The sequence below is a fragment of the Bubalus kerabau genome, chromosome 22 (assembly GCF_029407905.1).
Source record: "Bubalus kerabau isolate K-KA32 ecotype Philippines breed swamp buffalo chromosome 22, PCC_UOA_SB_1v2, whole genome shotgun sequence".
In the NCBI taxonomy this organism is placed as follows: domain Eukaryota; kingdom Metazoa; phylum Chordata; class Mammalia; order Artiodactyla; family Bovidae; genus Bubalus; species Bubalus kerabau.
The window spans coordinates 24987437-25005015 of NC_073645.1; the positions used below are offsets into that span (position 1 = coordinate 24987437).

The window sequence follows — 17579 nt, forward strand, 5'->3', positions numbered from 1 at the left end:
AATAAGCTGCCTCCTACAGGTGCTCAACGAGCTCATAAATTATCCAGTCACCTGGAGAAAGGGATCAGGTCTACCCACCACAGGAAGGCATCCTGTGTATTTAAAGTCCCAGGAACCTCAGGGAGGTTGAGCTTAGGCAGAAACCTGTGGATTAAAAGCAAAAGATGGTTTGAGTGGAAAAAAGCAAAAACTCTAGTCCTTTGATGAGGTCACAAGCAGCATTGATTCTAAATGAGATTTTTGTACTCCTGCTCTTAGGACCCCAGCCATTGCGAAAAAGTCTCCCATGACCAACAATACCTTTTCTCAGCTTCCCTAAGAACACTGAACACCAGATAATCTGATTGCCTACCCAGAACCTAGACAAGCTGTGTCTTTAATAAGCACCCTAGACCAGAGTTTTCTTGGGGACTGATCGTAATTTGGACATGAGCCCTGGGGAAGCAGCAGTAGGAAAAGGAGTTGGAACTTTAAGGCCAAGCTGACTGATTTAGGTAATCCTCTATGGACCAGGGAGGACCTGCCTAGACAGAAGTTACTGTGCATCGAACCAGGCCCAGTTAAAGGCCAGCGTAGCCCAACCCACTCCTTCCCTGGCCCCAGAGGGGAAGGGTCTATGCTTTCTAGGAACAACAGTTATGTTAAACCATTGCACTGCATCTGCATTTGGCCATTTTGTAATTTCAGTACAAAAGTTAAGATGATCAAATATCAGGTCTCCCAGGACAGCAGGGTTTCTTATCAACATTTTTCTTGTCATTCCAAATTCTTCAGTCTTAGTTCCAGAACTGAGGCCCCACCCCGACCAGGGCTTTTTCACCTTATATTGTCAAGGAATGAGGGAAGACTCTGAGCAACCTCCACTGGTCCGTCTCTCCCTCCACCTTGCTCCAAACACTGCTTGAAATTCCAGGCACTCTATAAAGTTATTAAGAGCAATTCTTGCCTCTGCCTCCAACCTAAATACAATTATACTTTTTAAAGGGGAAAAAACAGCCCAGGGAATCCCCGAAGAGGCCTGCTGCAACTCTTCCCTTTATAATGAAACTTAATAATGAAATGCCCTGTGCTCCAATTAGTAAGAAATGCTCGTTTTCTCCAACTGAACACCCCCTATAGATATATCTAATTTGTTTCCATGCTTCCATCTCTCTCCTCCATCGAGTTTGCATTTAAAGGTTATAATCTGTTGGTGCCTCCCAGCCAGGCCCTGGCAGGACAACCTGGGAGAAGTGACTGTGTTTTTTGTAACCGTGGAGCCCCAGTCTGACCATCCCTAACACCCCTTCCCTTCATCATCACATCTATACACACAATCTGTCTCCTTCAGGCTCTTTATGAGCTGTCCTCAAAGTAGAAGAGAAGGGAAGGGAAGAACAGCATTTGGGTAAGAGAAAAGAAGAGTTAAAGGAAAAGAGAGGGGGTAGGTATTGCTGTGAGTGTCTGTTTCTCAATGAAATAAATGTTTTGCCACAGAGTAACCCAAAGCTCCTTAGTGATGGGCCCCGTTGGGACTCAGGCCCCTCAAAGGCCTTGGAGCTCCAGCTTCTTTCCCCTCATCAGGCCTGGCGTGTGACTGGCACCAATCCCCGAGACAGTTCGATGGGTTGCCAACAGTAGCACAGAGGAGTCCCTGTGCTTGGGAACCTTGGCAGGATGCCTCTCCAGGGCCACCTCATCTCAGTGGCCAGACCACATCTCTGCCTTCTGATCATATGGAAAGTGAGGACACTGTCCCTTTCTAAAAACTTGATTCCTAAAATGAAGGCCACACCCTCAGGGCCATACCAGATGCCAGGACCACAGCCTGGCCATGGGTGTGGGGTGGACAGGTCCTCCCCCACCAGCTCCCTGACTCAAAGGTACCCCAAAGTTTCCCTCTCCCCAGAAGTACAGCACGCCACAACGAGGCTGAGCTCCCAGAGTCTCCTCTCTTCAAATTATGCATAGGCATCCAGCCAAGTGAGGAGCCCAGAATGGGTAAAGGCCTTCTCTCCCAGCTCCCAGCACTTGGCTATACTCAGCGAGGCAAATGGTAAAGACCAAAGACATCCTGGTGGACCATCCCTAGGGCGTCTACCTGTGATGAGGGCCCAGGCCCTCTCACTGGAGAAAATGCCTCCATTCTGTCCTTGGTTTCTAGGGATTCTCCCCTTAACTGCTGAAGATGAGCATTTGAGATCTGTCGATGCTCCCCCAGACACTTTGCCTCTTTTCTGCCCAGTCCTCTTCGCCCCTGACCCTTCCCAATTGCTGGGTCATCATCTGCAGCAGCCTGGTGCTCTCTGAGCACCCCTGTGCTTGCCTCCACCTCCTCTGACCCCTGAAGACATGGCCCTGCCCTGGCTCCCTGAGACTCACAATCTGTGCTTCTGCCAGGCTGTCACAAGGCGGGTATAACTCACTTCAAACTGGCAGCCTTACGGGGTAGAACTAACCACCCCCCTCGGGGGTGGGGGGGAGGGCAAGCAAGCGTGTGCCTGAGCATCCCGTGGTACTCTTGTTTTCCAGGCACCCCACGGTGGTCTGTGACAGACACATGGACGGGGGAATCCTCTGCCAGCCAGAACTGGCATCTCACCCTACCTCCCAAATCTGCCACTAGCCTCCAGGGCCCAAGACCCTCCAAGAAGAGGAGGCCTTGCAAGACAAAGACCTGAGCCCCCCCAGCCTGGCCTCCCAGCCCAACACAGGCCCGCATTAAAATCAACACTCCGTGAACACACAAAACTGACAGGGCAGAGGGGGAGCACACATCGGATACAAAGATCAGGCTCTCGGGAGACGCGGCCTGTTGGTCTCCCATGTTAGCTCCAAGTGACTAAGCGCAGGGTGGGAAAGAACGCAATTGCCGCAGCCTGAACGCCCGCCTGGGCTCCAGGTTCGGTGGCCTTTTCACAGGGAAGATGCCTCTGCCTGGAAAAAAAAATCCAAGCATTGTGTGGGGACCATTAATGCATGCGCCTCTGCACATTCCTTCGAGAAGCAGGCGCACACTAGTCCCCAGCCCTGTGCCCCCGCGATTGTACAGGCTTGGAATACACTGCACATGCCACCTGGTTCTTCCCCCTAGGCCCCCGGCCCTGCGAGCGGTGGGAAGGGGCCCACCAAACACCCTGGCTTCATTGTGCCCCAGAAAGAGGGGACTAATTACTCGCCTACACTCCGGAGCACCCAGGGAGAAAACAGAGGCCAGTGGGGTGGAGACGGTGGGAAATGGGGGTGGGGGGGCGCTTGAAGAAGGGAGAGAGAAAGCCACAGGATACATTTCAAAGTTTCTCTAGCAATTTGGGGGTGGGGGAAAGAAAGCCTGGTCCTGATGTGAAATCATACAAAGGTCAGGGCTGGGTCTCCCACCCTTGTGAGAAAGTGGTGAATCGGAGACGGTTTATCAAACGATCATTTTTTTCTTTTGAAACTGGGAGGCAGCAGCTTGGACAATTCTGCAGATGTGCTTGATGAGTTAGGGACAAAAATGGCCCTTCTCTACCCCCCTCCTCTCCTCCTTCTATAAGGGCTCCCCTCGGGGGTTGCTTCTCCCTCCACTGACTCCCGGGCCCTCCCCTCCCTTCTTCAGTGGTCAGCTGAGACCCCCACCCACTGCTTGCTTTTGTATTCTTGGCCTTTGGACACACTGACAGGGGCCTTTATGAGACCCCAATCAAGACCCCCATGTCACAGGTACCTAGTAGAGACACCAGACCTTTTCAAACAAGGGACAACAAGGAAAATCGGCTGGCCCATTGTTTCTCCTCTGTGCTAAGTGAGATGAAAGGGGCCCGCAACCCCCTCCCCACAGCCCGCCTGCCAATCACCTCTAGTTATTAAGGTCACAATGTGTAAATTCTTTTGACCTGCACCTAATCAAAGATTCACCGGCCCTTTCAAACCCGACTGGGGAGGAGGGGAGAGATTCCCTCCCATAAACCCAGCAAACTCTCCCTCAATAAAATTTCTCTCTCTGATTCCTACTCTGCTTCCCATCTCCACCCCCTCGCTTCTCCTCACTCCGCCCTCTTCACCACTAGCTTCAAACACAACTGACAAGCCCCTGGAATTACTACCCTCAAAAACCCAAGGAGGATTTGAAAGTTTCTATTTAATTCTCTTTAAAGAAAAAAGTTTTTGGACAGGCGTAGCTGCCCAAGCAAGACCAGAGCCTGGGCAGTCCCCATAGCTCTAATGCCAAATCTCTCCAAATGGCCTAGTGGTCGAATGGCTTTCTTCTTTCTCCAAATCAGCCTGTCTTGCTTTGCCCAGAATACTACTACACATGGAGAAAAACACTGGGATGAAGGATACTCTCACAGTGTCACTCAGCATCACCAGCTCAGTTGCTGACCCTCCCAAAACTCAGCTTACACTGAGCTGTTTTGTGAAATGAGATAAAAAATATTACCATGCCCAAAGTAGACAACCCTTAAGGAAAAAACATAACCACAGGGTAGAACAATAGAGAAGAGAACAGGAACCGGAGGAAAGAACTTGAGAGAAAGCAAAACTTAGGACTTTTTGTGGGATGAAAACTACAAAAGGCTTAAATCAAGCAAGGAGAATAAACTGCTTGCACATCTCCATCAATCAATATCAAGGTATGCCTTTTCCTCTTCTCTCTCTTCTCTGTCACTTAGAACAGGGAGGCGGCATCACAGGCGAGATATGGAGCATTTACGGAAGTTGCCCCCAAACCTTCCGGTGCCTACCATCTACTCTTGGGGATGCTTTGTCCCGCTCCTTCTCCCTCTGCTCCTACTTTTCCACCTGCCTCTGTGAGCAGACCTTTTGCTTCTTCGTTTCCTCCTGCCCAGCTGTCTTTAATTCTCTCTGAGCTCCCCTTTTGGTGCTAATCCCTCCTGTTATTTCAACTGCTGTCTCCATGCTGAAGCCTCCCACATCTTAACCCTGTGTCTGAGCTCCAGGCCACCACTCCTGGCTGTCTCTGGCCAAGGCTACTGACTGTCCCTTCCCTGCCTCAAATGGAACTCCATCTTCTCAAAGCCCTGGCCCCTTCCTGCCATCAGGTCCTCCTGCAGGTCTTTCTCCCACAAGCAGTCACGACCACCTACAGAGTTTTTCCTGTTTCTCTTGAATTCAAGGGTGTCTTCCCAGTGTCCTCAGGAAACCAGCCCCTCACTGCTCACAAAGTGCACTCCCAGAAAGTACTCAAACAGCCTCAGTCTCCCCCACTCCAGAGTATCCTATACACTGTTGTTGTTTAGTCACTAAGTCCCGACTGACTCTTTGCAACCCCATGGACTGTATAGTCCACCAGGCTCCTCTGTCCATAGGATTTCCCAGGCAAGAATACTGGAGTGGGTTGCCATTTCCTCTTCCAGGAGATCTTCCCGACCTAGGGATCGAACCCATGTCTCTTGCCCTAGCAGGTGGATTCATTACCACTGAGCCAGCTGGGAAGCCCCATCCTATATACACTGTACCACCACATTAATGATTTAACTGCTTCAATCTGGCCAAAAATCTTTCATGGCTCCCTATTATCCTCAGGTTAAAGTTAAACCCTGCTCTTCAAAGCCTCCAAAACCAGGCCCCAAAGCTCCCCTCCAGCCATACTACCCACTACTCCTTTACACAAATCCTGCACCCTAGCCAGCCAAACTTGTCTGCTCTGAACAACATTCCCCATCCCTGAGTATGTCTTTGCTCATATCACTCCCCTTGCCTAAAGTTCCCTTCTGCCACTTAATAGAGCCATTGGTTAAATCCCACTTCAAACTCCATGTCATCCAGGAAGTTCTCCTGACTTAACAAAAAAGCTCCTGCTTTTCTCTGACGGCACTCACACTGCATATATACTGGAATAAGCTGCTGAGTACATGCATTGTTTTCCCAACTGGAATATAAGTCCCTGAATAGTAAAAACTGTTTCTTGTGCTTCATGTTCCCCATGTATCCTTGCACATGGCAGTATTCTTGATACATCTACAAGGTGGACACTCAGTGATATGCATTACATAGGGAAACAGTTCCAAGTTTACACTTTTTAAAAAATTAATTTATTTTAAATGAAGGCTAATTACTTTACAATATTGTGGTGGTTTTTGCCATACATCAACATGAATCAGCCATGGGTGTACATGTATCCCACCATCCTGAACCCCGCTCCCACTGCCCTCCCCACCCCATCCCTCTGGGTTGTCCCAAAGCATGCATCGAATTTGCACTGGTCATCTGTTTTACATATGGTAATATACATGTTTCAATGCTATTCTCTCATATCCAAAAGTCTGTTCTTTACATTTATGTCTCTCTTGATGTCTTGCATATAGGGTCATCATTACCATCTTTTTAAATTCCATACATATACTGAAAGTGAAAGTGGAAGTCACTCATTTGTGTCCAACTCTTTGGGACCCCATGGACTGACTATACAGTCCATGGAATACTGGGCCAGGTCTCCCGCATTGCAGGTAGATTCTTTACCAGCTGGGCCACCAGGGAAGCCCCATATATATTACACTGTTTTTTTGTTTTTTTTTTAAATATTCAGTATCTTAACATTTCTTTTCCCACAAAAGGTCCCAGGTATGAAACCATGTTTAATGCTGCAAAAGTAAATGCAAGGAAGGACATTTCCAGGGAGATGGAAATATTCTAAAATGACTGTGGTTGCACAACTCTATAAATTTGCTAAAACTCATGGAACTGTACACTTAAAATGGGTGAACTTTATGGTATGTAAATTATACTTCATTAAACTGTTTAAAATAATAAATAAATACAGATCCATACATCCTTAATTTAAGTAACTGTGTAAGGGGGAAAGGAAGGATTCTCTCTACTGTTACCTGATACTGAAACAGACATTTAAATGCAATTTATGTTTTTTCTGGGCTTCTCTGGTGACTAAGACGGTAAAGAATCCACTTGTTTTTTTCTATTAGGCTCAATATAACAACAACAAAAAAAACTTAAATGCAGAAGAATAAAAATAAAGTAAATGTTAGCAGAAATCTACCACATAAGAAATAACTGAAAAGATAGTCAAATAATTATCATACTACTTTGTGACCTTTTTTCATTCAACACTATGACATCTTTGGGAGTCAAGAAATATATTCATCTATACCATCCTTTTAATGGCTATATAGTATTATTGGGTTAAGGTCCCATAAAATATTCAACCTCACATTTATTAATAGATATTTATGTGTTCTTAATATAAATCTTTTTGAATACATCTTACATACTTGTTTGATTATTGCCTTAGGATAAATTTCAAGAAGTGGAATTTATGTAAAAGTATCCACATTTTTATTTTGATACTGCCAAACCAATGTATTTTTTTTTCTTTTTTTTGGCCACATCACGTGGCACGTGGGACCATAGTTCCCCGACCAGCAATCGAACCCACGCCCCCGGCATTGGAAGTACAGAGTATTAACTACTGGACTGCTAAGGAAGTCCCCAAACTAATGCAATTTTAAAACTAACTTTTCCTCTCCTTAGCCCTAGACCTGGCATTACCAGCTGGCAAAGAAGGGTTTTCTTGGCCACAAATCTCTAATAAGTGAAGAATCCTTTCAATAATCTTTATTTTTGTGCTAATTGTTTGTTTTTATTCTCAACTACAGCTTGCCCTGGATAGTACGGAGACTCGAACTGGCCAGGAAAAGTAGAGTGCTTCAAACACTTTAACCCATGTGTCCCTCTTTCTCAGCAAATGTTACAAATCTCACCTTCATGCCCAGCTGACCCTTCTCTTCTCTTGGGTCATTTACCATAGTACCCCAACTCCAGTCCCTCACCTGGTCTTCTCTCATTCAGGACCAAGAGGAAAGGGGCCCAGGTTTGGCCAGGAAAACTAATGCTATCACTGCAACAAAGCAAAAAATAACAGGAGAAGCATTCTGCAGGAGTAGAGCCCCCAGGAGAAACGGAGACAGTGGGTCATATGCTCTGAGCTAGGCCCCTCTACAGCCCCAGCAGGCCACAGAGCAGTGAGTTCAGGGTGAGGAGCAAGTGCTAAGCGATGACTGAGTAAACCTGGACAGCGTCCCATATGCAAACAGTGCTTCTGAGACTCCACAGAGTTTTGATCAGGCACTACAGGACTCATCCAGGGTCAGACTCAAGATAATCTCTATCAAAGTACCCCAATCAACACAGAAAGAAGAGATGGCCACTTCTGGTGGCCTCAAGCAGAAAGGGGTCCATTTCACTTTACCTTGCAGGTCTCAGCTTTTCCTTCTCGCTCTGTTCAACCAACACACGTCACATGTGCAACAAGCCACACACAAAGGAAGAGAAGCAACTCCCACAGGTGCACAGTGGCCTCCTGTGGAAATATTTATACGTGGAAAGCTTATCCTCCACACTGCCTTCCAGCCTCTCTTTGTGTCTTCCTGTCTAGCTCAGCTCCTAGAAAGAAGCCAGTATGAAGCGTCACACTTTGCTAGCATAATGACCTGCCTATCCCCACCTCTAGCACCACTGAAGCATCAAGAAGCAACACAGACATAAATATCTCCATCCTGAAGCCAAAAGTCACACCTCTCTAGATGGGACAGATTAAGCATGGAAAATCAAGAAAAGAACAAGGCCTGGGGACCCCACGTTCTGCTTTACCAAGCTTACCCCTGGTATTAAGAGGATCAGGGCCTTGGCTTTCACGCCGCCTCAGAGCAGGCCAGCTCCTGCCTTCAGTAGGTGCTTTTTTGTGCTCCATGACTGGTGTGCACACTGCCTAAAGTGCACCAACTTTAGATAGGGCTGCTGCTTCCAGTATCCTGTGAAAATCAAAATATTAATACTCCACCGTGACCACTATGACCATTGTTCGAAAAGCTGGACTATGATTTTGCTGTCGGACGGTGCAGAGGAGGAGACAGCAGCGCAGCTGAGCAGGGCTAGAGACAAGTCTGAATCCAATAACATGGAAAAGGTGTGGCGGGGGGAGGGAAATCACAACAAAATATGATTTATAGTTATTTTAATCTCCTAAAAGCTTCTCTCTCAATATTGAAATTCTCTTTTGCAAATTAAGGCCCTGCTGAAGATTCTGGATGTTATCACATCCCAACTGGCACCCCACCTGCCCCTCCTATGCTTTTTTGTGCCCCATTCATGTTTTAAATTTGCATTGCAAACTATGAAAAAGGAAAGCTTCTGCAGAAAGCAATTTCCTGGGCCAGCAGCTCTTGGACTGATATTCCCTTTGCAATTACCAGGGCTCCTGCATGTGCGTGCTCCCCTCCTTCCTCCCACCAGCCCACGCCCTCCTCGCCCTCGCCCCTCCCTTGCCAGCACCTTCTGCCTGAGCCAAGCCTATCCGACCAGCACCACAGACAGTGCTACAAGCTACCCTCTATGAAAATGCCCTGGCCAGAGAGAGAAGCAAGAACCAGCTGGGAAAGGGGGCAAGGATCTTGGGTAGTCAGCTTAACAGAACACCCCAGAAGCACAGGAGTGTCCTCTGTAGTACAAGGCTCATAACTTATATCAAACAGGAAATAAAGACCCTGCTCCCAAAAGTTAACAATCTGAAACTTTGAAAAAGTCCTGCTTAAGAAACTACTAGAGGCACAGGGATTAGCAGATATCCATTCCACACAACTAAGATCTTTTAGTATCAGTGTGAAGGAAGAGCAAAAATATTTGTTGGCTTGCTGAGGTATAAGTGCATCCTTCATTGTTATCCTATGTAGAAATTCAGCCGAGCAAAATTCAGAAGCAGCACAGATCTTTTTGAATCATAGCATCTTTTTTTTTTTTTTTTTAACCTCTTTGGCCTCACTGCGTGTCAAGTGAGATCTCAGTTTCCCAACCAGGGATTGAACCCCCACTCCCTGCAGTGGAAGGAGGGGAGCCCTAACCACTGCACCACCAGGGAACTCCATGAATCATAGAATATTTATAAGCAGTTTTCCACATCAATACTGTCAACATATCTCACTGCTAGTGGTACACAGGGATGTCTATTCTCTTCCTTGATGGTGTGAGGAAAATATTCCAGTTCTTAAGTTCCAGGCTCCTAACCCCCCAAAGAGGGCTCTAATAATGAAGTTCATTCTGATAATGAAACTCAAGAGACTCACGGATGCTGGCAACTGTCATGGACAGCAGAATGCCTGTTCTTGGGTCTTAAGCCCATGACCAAGGAGAGTCACATGGGACTGTCCTGAACTCAGAGAGGGAAAGAAACACAACCGACTATGTGGACTGCCACCTGGAAGTCCCAGGGACCGGGACTCTGGTGGATGGAAAAGTGATGGGGAGAAGATATCTTTTCAAAAAATTTGCTTTAAAAATGAAAAGGAAAACAAAGAACTTAAGTCTTGACTCCGAATTTATGTACTGAAATCTGCCCCAAATGGCCTGAGAGCCACCTATGAATAATTACAGGAGGATGGGGTAATCCTTCCACTTCTGACATGACCCCCCAATATACAAAAACACATTACTAATCCAGCCACACTCCCATCATTGCCTTTTTCACTCAGACCCAGTGCAAAGCCCACTCCACCCCCTAGTCTACTTACAAGAGTGAGCTCCATCGGCTCAAAAAACTAAAAGCACAGATATTTCATGAAGATCCCTCTTTTGACTGACCTGAGTGTTGCAGCTAACAGGTGGGGAAATCTTAAATATACGAGTGTTATCATGACGAGACCACTGGAACGGATCACTGCTATAAGTCAGACAAGGGCTAGAAGTTTCCGCCCTACCATCAGGTTCCTCTTTAGCCTTGACAGATCAAACTCAAGCCGAAGCAGGTTACAGAGATCAGTTCAGTCTCCGAGCCAAAGGTCTTCACAGTGAGGGACCAAAGCTGCCCTGGCTGGGCCTCTGCCGGCCCGTGTCCCAGATTAATCACCACCAGGAGGGGCCTGGACACTAGGCTGCAATCTGAGCCCAGCAGCACCTGCACAGGGGTCACCCTGGCACCTCCCTCATCCCCTCAGGCAAGACTCCAGGGCGTGAAGGTATCCACCTGCTGACTACACCACCTGGAACAGGCAGGCCAGACACTTAACCATCTTCAACCCCACAAGTAAGTCACAGGCCGTTCAAGTTAGCGCAAGAAGGAAGAGAGATGCAGAGACTCAAGGAGTGAAGTCACGGCTCCAAGAGAAAGAAAATTCTCAGCCTCTGAAGAGAAAGACTTCAATGCCCCTCTTACCACTATCTAGGGAGAATATTTAGCTTGAGACCAGTGGTGAGCGAACTAAGCCCTCAGAGGTTATGAACTAATGAGATGCTTCATGTTTGGGGCACATTCTCATCATTTATAGACCAACAGGAGGGAGGGAGAACAGAACAGGGATTTCTTTTCAAAACACCCACAAATGCTACCAATATGCCCATGTGAAGGAAGCTTAGACATAAATAAATTCACCCTGTGAGGGTGCAGGAAAGTTTCCTCTGAATGCCAAGACCTCACAGAACAGTTTCCTTAAATGATCTAAATCAGGACACTATTTCAAACACATGTTCACATACAGCTAGTGACTAAGTGTGATGTGTGTACACATGTCTGTTCATGCTAGAGCATACTTTTCAGGACCAATGGACCATATTACATATTCTCCTCAGAAGGCAATTTGCTTTATATTGCTGCTTCTTAAGTCTACTGGGGTAGGAGAAAGTATTCTTGAGACTCAAAAAAAAAAAAAGAAAGAAAGAAAGAAAGAAAATCAAAAGGAGGAAGAGAAGCCCAAAGATCTGTTATCTTAGAACGATCTGTCCCAGGCCCCAACTTGTGATATAAGGAGAGGCCACTTGGATGGATGCACCCTTTTTCACCTGCCTCATGCCCCAGGGGGAGAAGGCAATGGCACCCCACTCCAGTACTTTTGCCTGGAAAATCCCATGGATGGAGGAGCCTGGTAGGCTGCAGTCCATGGGGTCGCTAGAGTCGGACACGACTGAGCGACTTCACTTTCACTTTTCACTTTCATGCATTGGAGAAGGAAATGGCAACCCACTCCAGTATTCTTGCCTGGAGAATCCCAGGGACAGGAAGCCTGGTGGGCTGCCGTCTATGGGGTCACACAGAGTTGGACACGACTGAAGCGACTTAGCAGCAGCATGCCCCATGGAAGGAAGGGTGGGAGAGGTCCAAGTCAGATTGAAGTGTGTATCCCTTAAAAGAGCAGAGAAAAAGCACAGGTCAGATAAGAGGAGAAAGAGCTCCTACACAGCGCCTTCATTTGAAGAGAAACACCCACATCCTGACTGTTACACCTTGTACCTCCAGAGCTCCATCTCCAGGAATTCCCTTTGAACTCCCGGCTGCAACCCAGAGTTAGGATAGAGCAGTGGCTACAATTACAACTTGCTTGCACGGGGGTGAGGGTGGGGGTGGGGGAGAACTCTGCATTTGACGGGCCATGAAAGGTCCCTGCCTGTAAAACAGACTGGAAAACAAACCCTTAATTTAAATGTTAATGAAAGTGCTGTGGGGACATCAGAGGGTTCCCGGCTGCTCAGAGAACAGCAACACCAGCCCCAGGATTTATGGCTCCCCTTCCCCCTCCTGCCTCCCTCTCTGCCTCATCACCCACTGAAGTTTAAAGAGTAAAAAAAAAAAAAAAAAAAAAAACCCAACTAATTTTAACATTAACTCCATGCTTCCACCTTGGGATGTGATTGCTAAATTATCTGTTGGCAGAACACTGATCAAAGGTGGAAAAACAGAGGCACATTGCATACATAACCCAGAAAAGTCAGCCGCAGCTAAGGAAGGAAAATTGCCATCTTTCTCCCTGATGCAGGAAGGGTAGGAGCAATAGCGGTACAGGTAGGGGCTGGAGCGGGGAGGTGCAGGCAATAGCAGTAGAGGAAGACTCTGATCCCTCCCACGTGTTGTGCTCCCCATCTTAGACCTTGGCACACCGTCTTTGCTAAGTTTAACTGGTCTGTCTCTCCATCAGACCACGCTGTCTAGTTCACTGTTGTTTCCCCAGGGTCTAGCATGCTATAATGCTTAAGAAGTATCTGGAGAGAAAGAGAGATCAGGACAGGAGAGAGACAGCAACGGAGACAGAGCAGAGAAAGAAAGAATGGCAACACTGAGACTGAGGGATGTTAATGTATCTGTAGCAGGGGCAGGGTCTCAATGCCCCGGCTTGGTACCCAAAGCACCCCACTTTCTGCAGCAGCCTCTGCTTCTAGTTGCAGTGTTTCATTTCAGTTCTTCACAACTGAGCCAACCTTCCTGGCCAGGGAAGGAGTAGCTCCCACAAATGGGGTCTGGGCCAGCCAGGGCTGGTTGGGTTGCTGCTCTCAGGCCAGCAGCTCAGCACATGAGTCTCTCTGTGCCCAATATGCCCTGGGTAGTGGCAGAAATCCAGGGTCATGAGGAAGTGAAACCCACCCCTGTGGCATTTCATCCATGCTACTGATGGATATGTCTGTCGGAGAGGCTTGGCTTAGCACAGGCAATGAACTCTAGGGTAGCGGGCAGTGCCCTGAGATTCAGCAGGACGAGACTTCAATTCAGTTGTTTCCCTATGCCGATCTCTTTCCAATATTAGGTCATCTTAGGCTGGACCAGTGGGCCCACCAAGCATCAGAGAGTTCCCATCTTTCTCCAGACACCCTGCTACCCCTTGCAGCCATGCCAGGCTCTGGCCTGTCCACACTGTCTTTGTGTCCCTGACATTCTCATCCAAGGCACACTTGTAGGAGACTCCCTCTAGTATGCTCTTCAGCCTGGCAAAGGGGGACAATGAGCTCCTCCTTGCTGACAGAAGGTGCCCTTTCCTGAGCAAGCCCCTGACCCTGGGAAGGGGGAAGAGACAGATCTTGAAAGCTGTGGGCCAAACCATCAGGATGATCAGCTACAGTGTAAAACACAACAAAGTCATCCATCAGTCTTTCTTCAGGTTATCAAGGTTAGGGATCCCCTTCGGGACCAGCTCTTTATCACCAACTAGCAAAAGCAAAACTCAGGGACACAACATTTACTTTTGATTTGTCTTCCCCTAAAATCACTGAGTGAGTTAGGAAGCCTAGGGCCAACAGATTGTTGAACCACTGGGAACCAAAAGAATCTAAACTGAAAGTTGGCTGCCTTTTTTTCCCAATCTTTCAAACCTCTCTGTCAGAGAAACTCCAGATGCAATTACCTTTCACTAAAGAAGGGCGTATTTCAACAGGCTGGTGAATGTGTCTGCCACACACACAACACACAGTAAACCCTGTAGCCACTGAGAACAAACACCCACTCTCCACAGAAATCCACCCCGTTGCTGAACAGTACACAGTGATGGCTTTCCTTCCAGACTCTCCCTCACCTCTGGGAGAAATGAAGCAAGAAGGGGCAGCTCCTCCATCAAAAGCCCCCAGAGGCCACAACTCACTTTACAAATTTGAATCGGTACATTTCATGCAGACTTGGACTAATCCCCCCAAAAACAAACAGGCCACCACAGCGAGCAAAGTTACACAAAATTATATTGTATATTTAATAACACAGCTATGTCAAGTTTCTACGCCTATACCACTCATATGTTTCCCTAATGACAGAAACAAGAGAGAAGGGATTAAAACCCAAGTGTCCTGGGAAGCCTTCCTGACCACACTCACTCACATGATAGCAAGAGTTGTTCGGAGATGAGGAAAGGATTCTGCTGAGCATCTCCGTTTTCTTGGAGGGCAATAACAAATATGGTGTCTGCAGAGGAAGGAGGAGTCTGTCTCTTCCCCTCCTAGGCAAACAGGGCGATAGGGCTCTAGACTCATTTCACCACCAGGCCCCTCCCAGCCAGCTTGCAAGGGCCCTGCGCACTGAAGATCTACGTGCACTGGCACTCCTGGGATGCGGTGAGCATTCACAACTACGTGAGTGAGCTTAGCCTTGATTGCATATCGTCTTCCTCCCCTTCCCCTCTCTATCGCAACTCTAGCCTCCAGAAATGGAATGTTCCCAGGTCCCCACTGAGCTTTTCAAGGGCCACAGCTACTGTGCAAGATTCTGGTGGGTGAAGGCCCTGCAGTGACCCAGGGGCCTGCCTCATGGCCCTCCCTGAGCACTACAGCATGTGGCAATAGGCTGGAGACCTGAGCCTCTTCAGCCCTATCCCACACGCACCCTTCCCTGAGCCTCAATTTCTCCATCTGCCAGGAAGGGGATGCCCCTCTCTCTTCCTCAACCAAGACACACTAGTTTCAGGCACTTAGTATTGTCAAGCGACCATCGCAGTTGTGTTCCCATCTTTCCCCACCACTGAGTAAGACCCTTGGGAGAGTCACCCCACAGCAAGTGTTCAGTCTGTACACAGGGCACACAGAGGAAAGGAAGTGAGGAAAAAAGTGATGGAAAGTAGAAGGGATGAAATCAAGTCTTTAACAGTTATTCATTTCCCTACTCTGAGTATTTACTATATTCAGCTAGAAATAATCTTTTAATAGCAATATAATGCACTGCACATTTTAAAAACTCTGCTTTTCTGTGATACTCATGGAAAAGTGCTCAGAACTCCATATGACCTCAGGAGATATATCCTGAGACCAGCTGGGCCCCACAATTACACCCAGACACATGCCCTTCCACCTCCAGCACCTCACTTCTGTTCCATCTCAACCTGTCCTCTTCACACTCATCACACAGCTCCAGACTAGGCCTCCTCTACTGGAAGAGGGCTGCCATCTATAAGTCACAAATCCTAAAAACAGAGTCATTAGTGTTGGTGCAAGATGTTATTAGATGTTGGTACAAGGAGGGCATGTAGGAGGAAGAGGGAAAGGTCTTTGCCTACCATCTTGAAGCCTACTGGCTTTCCTTCTGTGTTTTTTAAGTACCTAAACGTGGCTCTAAGCACATGACTGGTATTAAATATCATCCTCCAAGACTGTTTACAAATCAAGAACTCAAGGTCAAGAAAGGAAGGAGACGTTGACATTTGGACACAGGACAGAATACCTGCTTTCTTTCAGGCATGAACACCTCAAATTAAGCCTAGGGCTTGAGGTTTCACATTTCATACTACAAGTTTCTAAGTACACACACAGGAAAAGAAGGCAGATAAGTCCCAGCATCAAAGATAAACATGATGAATAGCTCTGACAAGTTATTTTAAATAGAAGAAAGAGAATGAGATGTGCTGGGTCTCCCAAATGACCAGGTTCCTTCTCACTACACCAAGGAGCAGTGGGGGAATGAGTCGCTGTCAGGCAGGTGAGGAGCACCTGCCCTGGAGGACGGCTGCTGCCCATCTGCTCCTCACATGGGGTTCATGGCCACATCACATGAGTGACACTGACGACCACACTCGATAGGAAAGGTGGCTGGGAGGGGAACAGAAGGCAGCCATAGAGGGCAGGAACTCACAGGGGGAAAGGAGAGGAAAGAGACTCCTGCTGAGTCCTCACCTTAAGAAGACTGCAAAAGAGCAGTGTGACTCCATGAGGGCCAGGAGAAGCCCAAGGGAAGGGTGAGACATGAGAGCAGTCAAAGCCGCTAAACAAATGCTTTACCAGGCAGGAGATATTCTGGCTGACATAAGACTCGAGCCCTTTAAGCTTTGTAGAGTATTTTCACATTCATTATTTCAGATCATCTTCGCAATAACCTAGTAAGGATTATGAAAGAAATGGTATTCATATTTAACAGATGAGGAAACCATGGCTTCAAGCATTTACCCAAGGCCACTCTGCCGGTGACAAAGCAGAATTCCAGATTTGCAGAGCAGGCCCTCCACCTAGGAGGCAATGTCTTCCCAGACTGGGAAAATGGATGAGTTTACTGAAAGATTCAGATTCACTGACACAGTAAGAAGAAATTGATCTAATGTAAGATGAAAAATTCCTATCCCAATATATTTTGGGGGTAAGACAAAAAGCAGCAGAGAGAATACCAACATATACTCTGGTCATTTAGTACAACAACAATATCCCAAATGCAAACTACTTTTTAAAATAGTCCAAAACATCATTTGTGGACTTGAAAAGTTCATCTCAATAGTGAATGAAGGAATCATCCTGGGGCAAGAAAGCACACCAAGAAGACAAGATGTAAGGACACCAAGAAGACTCTTAGGGAGAATGTAAGGAAAACATGAGACCTCAGTTTTCAAAGATGGGGCTTATCAAGGACTTGGCAGAGGGTCTGGCATAGAACACATGACTAATGAATGTTAGCTGCTGGTAGCAGTGGTGGTTATACAGCAGAGCTAGTAATATTAAGAAGCTAGATCTTTCCTCAAATCCAGCTTCCAAGCTGTGGCCAAAAAAACAAAAACAAAATCCAAAGTCAGTTTATTGTGATCAAAACTACTTAGTGACAAAGGCAGACTCTGTCCTCAACCTCTCTTATCAACATCATCTTCAACAGCTACCACGCTCTATCCTGTTAACAGGTAGCCTAACACACTCCAGAGGAGGTGGCAGAAGGAGAGGAACACGAAGATGGGGATGCTGAGGAGCCTGTACATGTCTTTGGCCTGAATTCACGTGCAGGAAGCACACGGGCCATCTCCAGCCTGAAGAGCAGCCCTCCACCCCCAATCACACCCCAGCCCACCCATCTACTGAAGCCAGCATAAGTCCTCAGGTAAGTACCAAGATGAAGTCACCAGCCCACCTGTCACTTCCCGCCCATATAAATATCCAGCCCA

General features: G+C 47.3%; 1 protein-coding gene across 7 annotated transcripts in view; it reads right to left on the minus strand.

Moving 5' to 3' along the window:
- FBXW4 (F-box and WD repeat domain containing 4) overlaps positions 1–17579 on the minus strand; it is an 83272-nt gene that overhangs the window by 37694 nt on the left and 27999 nt on the right. For 4 of the 7 annotated variants that reach the window (XM_055560936.1, XM_055560933.1, XM_055560938.1 and 1 more), the window contains exon 6: positions 79–144. The exons of 2 other annotated variants lie outside the window; for them this stretch is intronic. In XM_055560936.1, the coding sequence (XP_055416911.1) occupies positions 79–144 (66 nt within the window). Of the gene's footprint in view, positions 1–78; positions 145–10643; positions 12104–17579 lie in introns of those variants that run through there. One more of the 7 variants, XM_055560937.1, reaches the window with a different exon arrangement.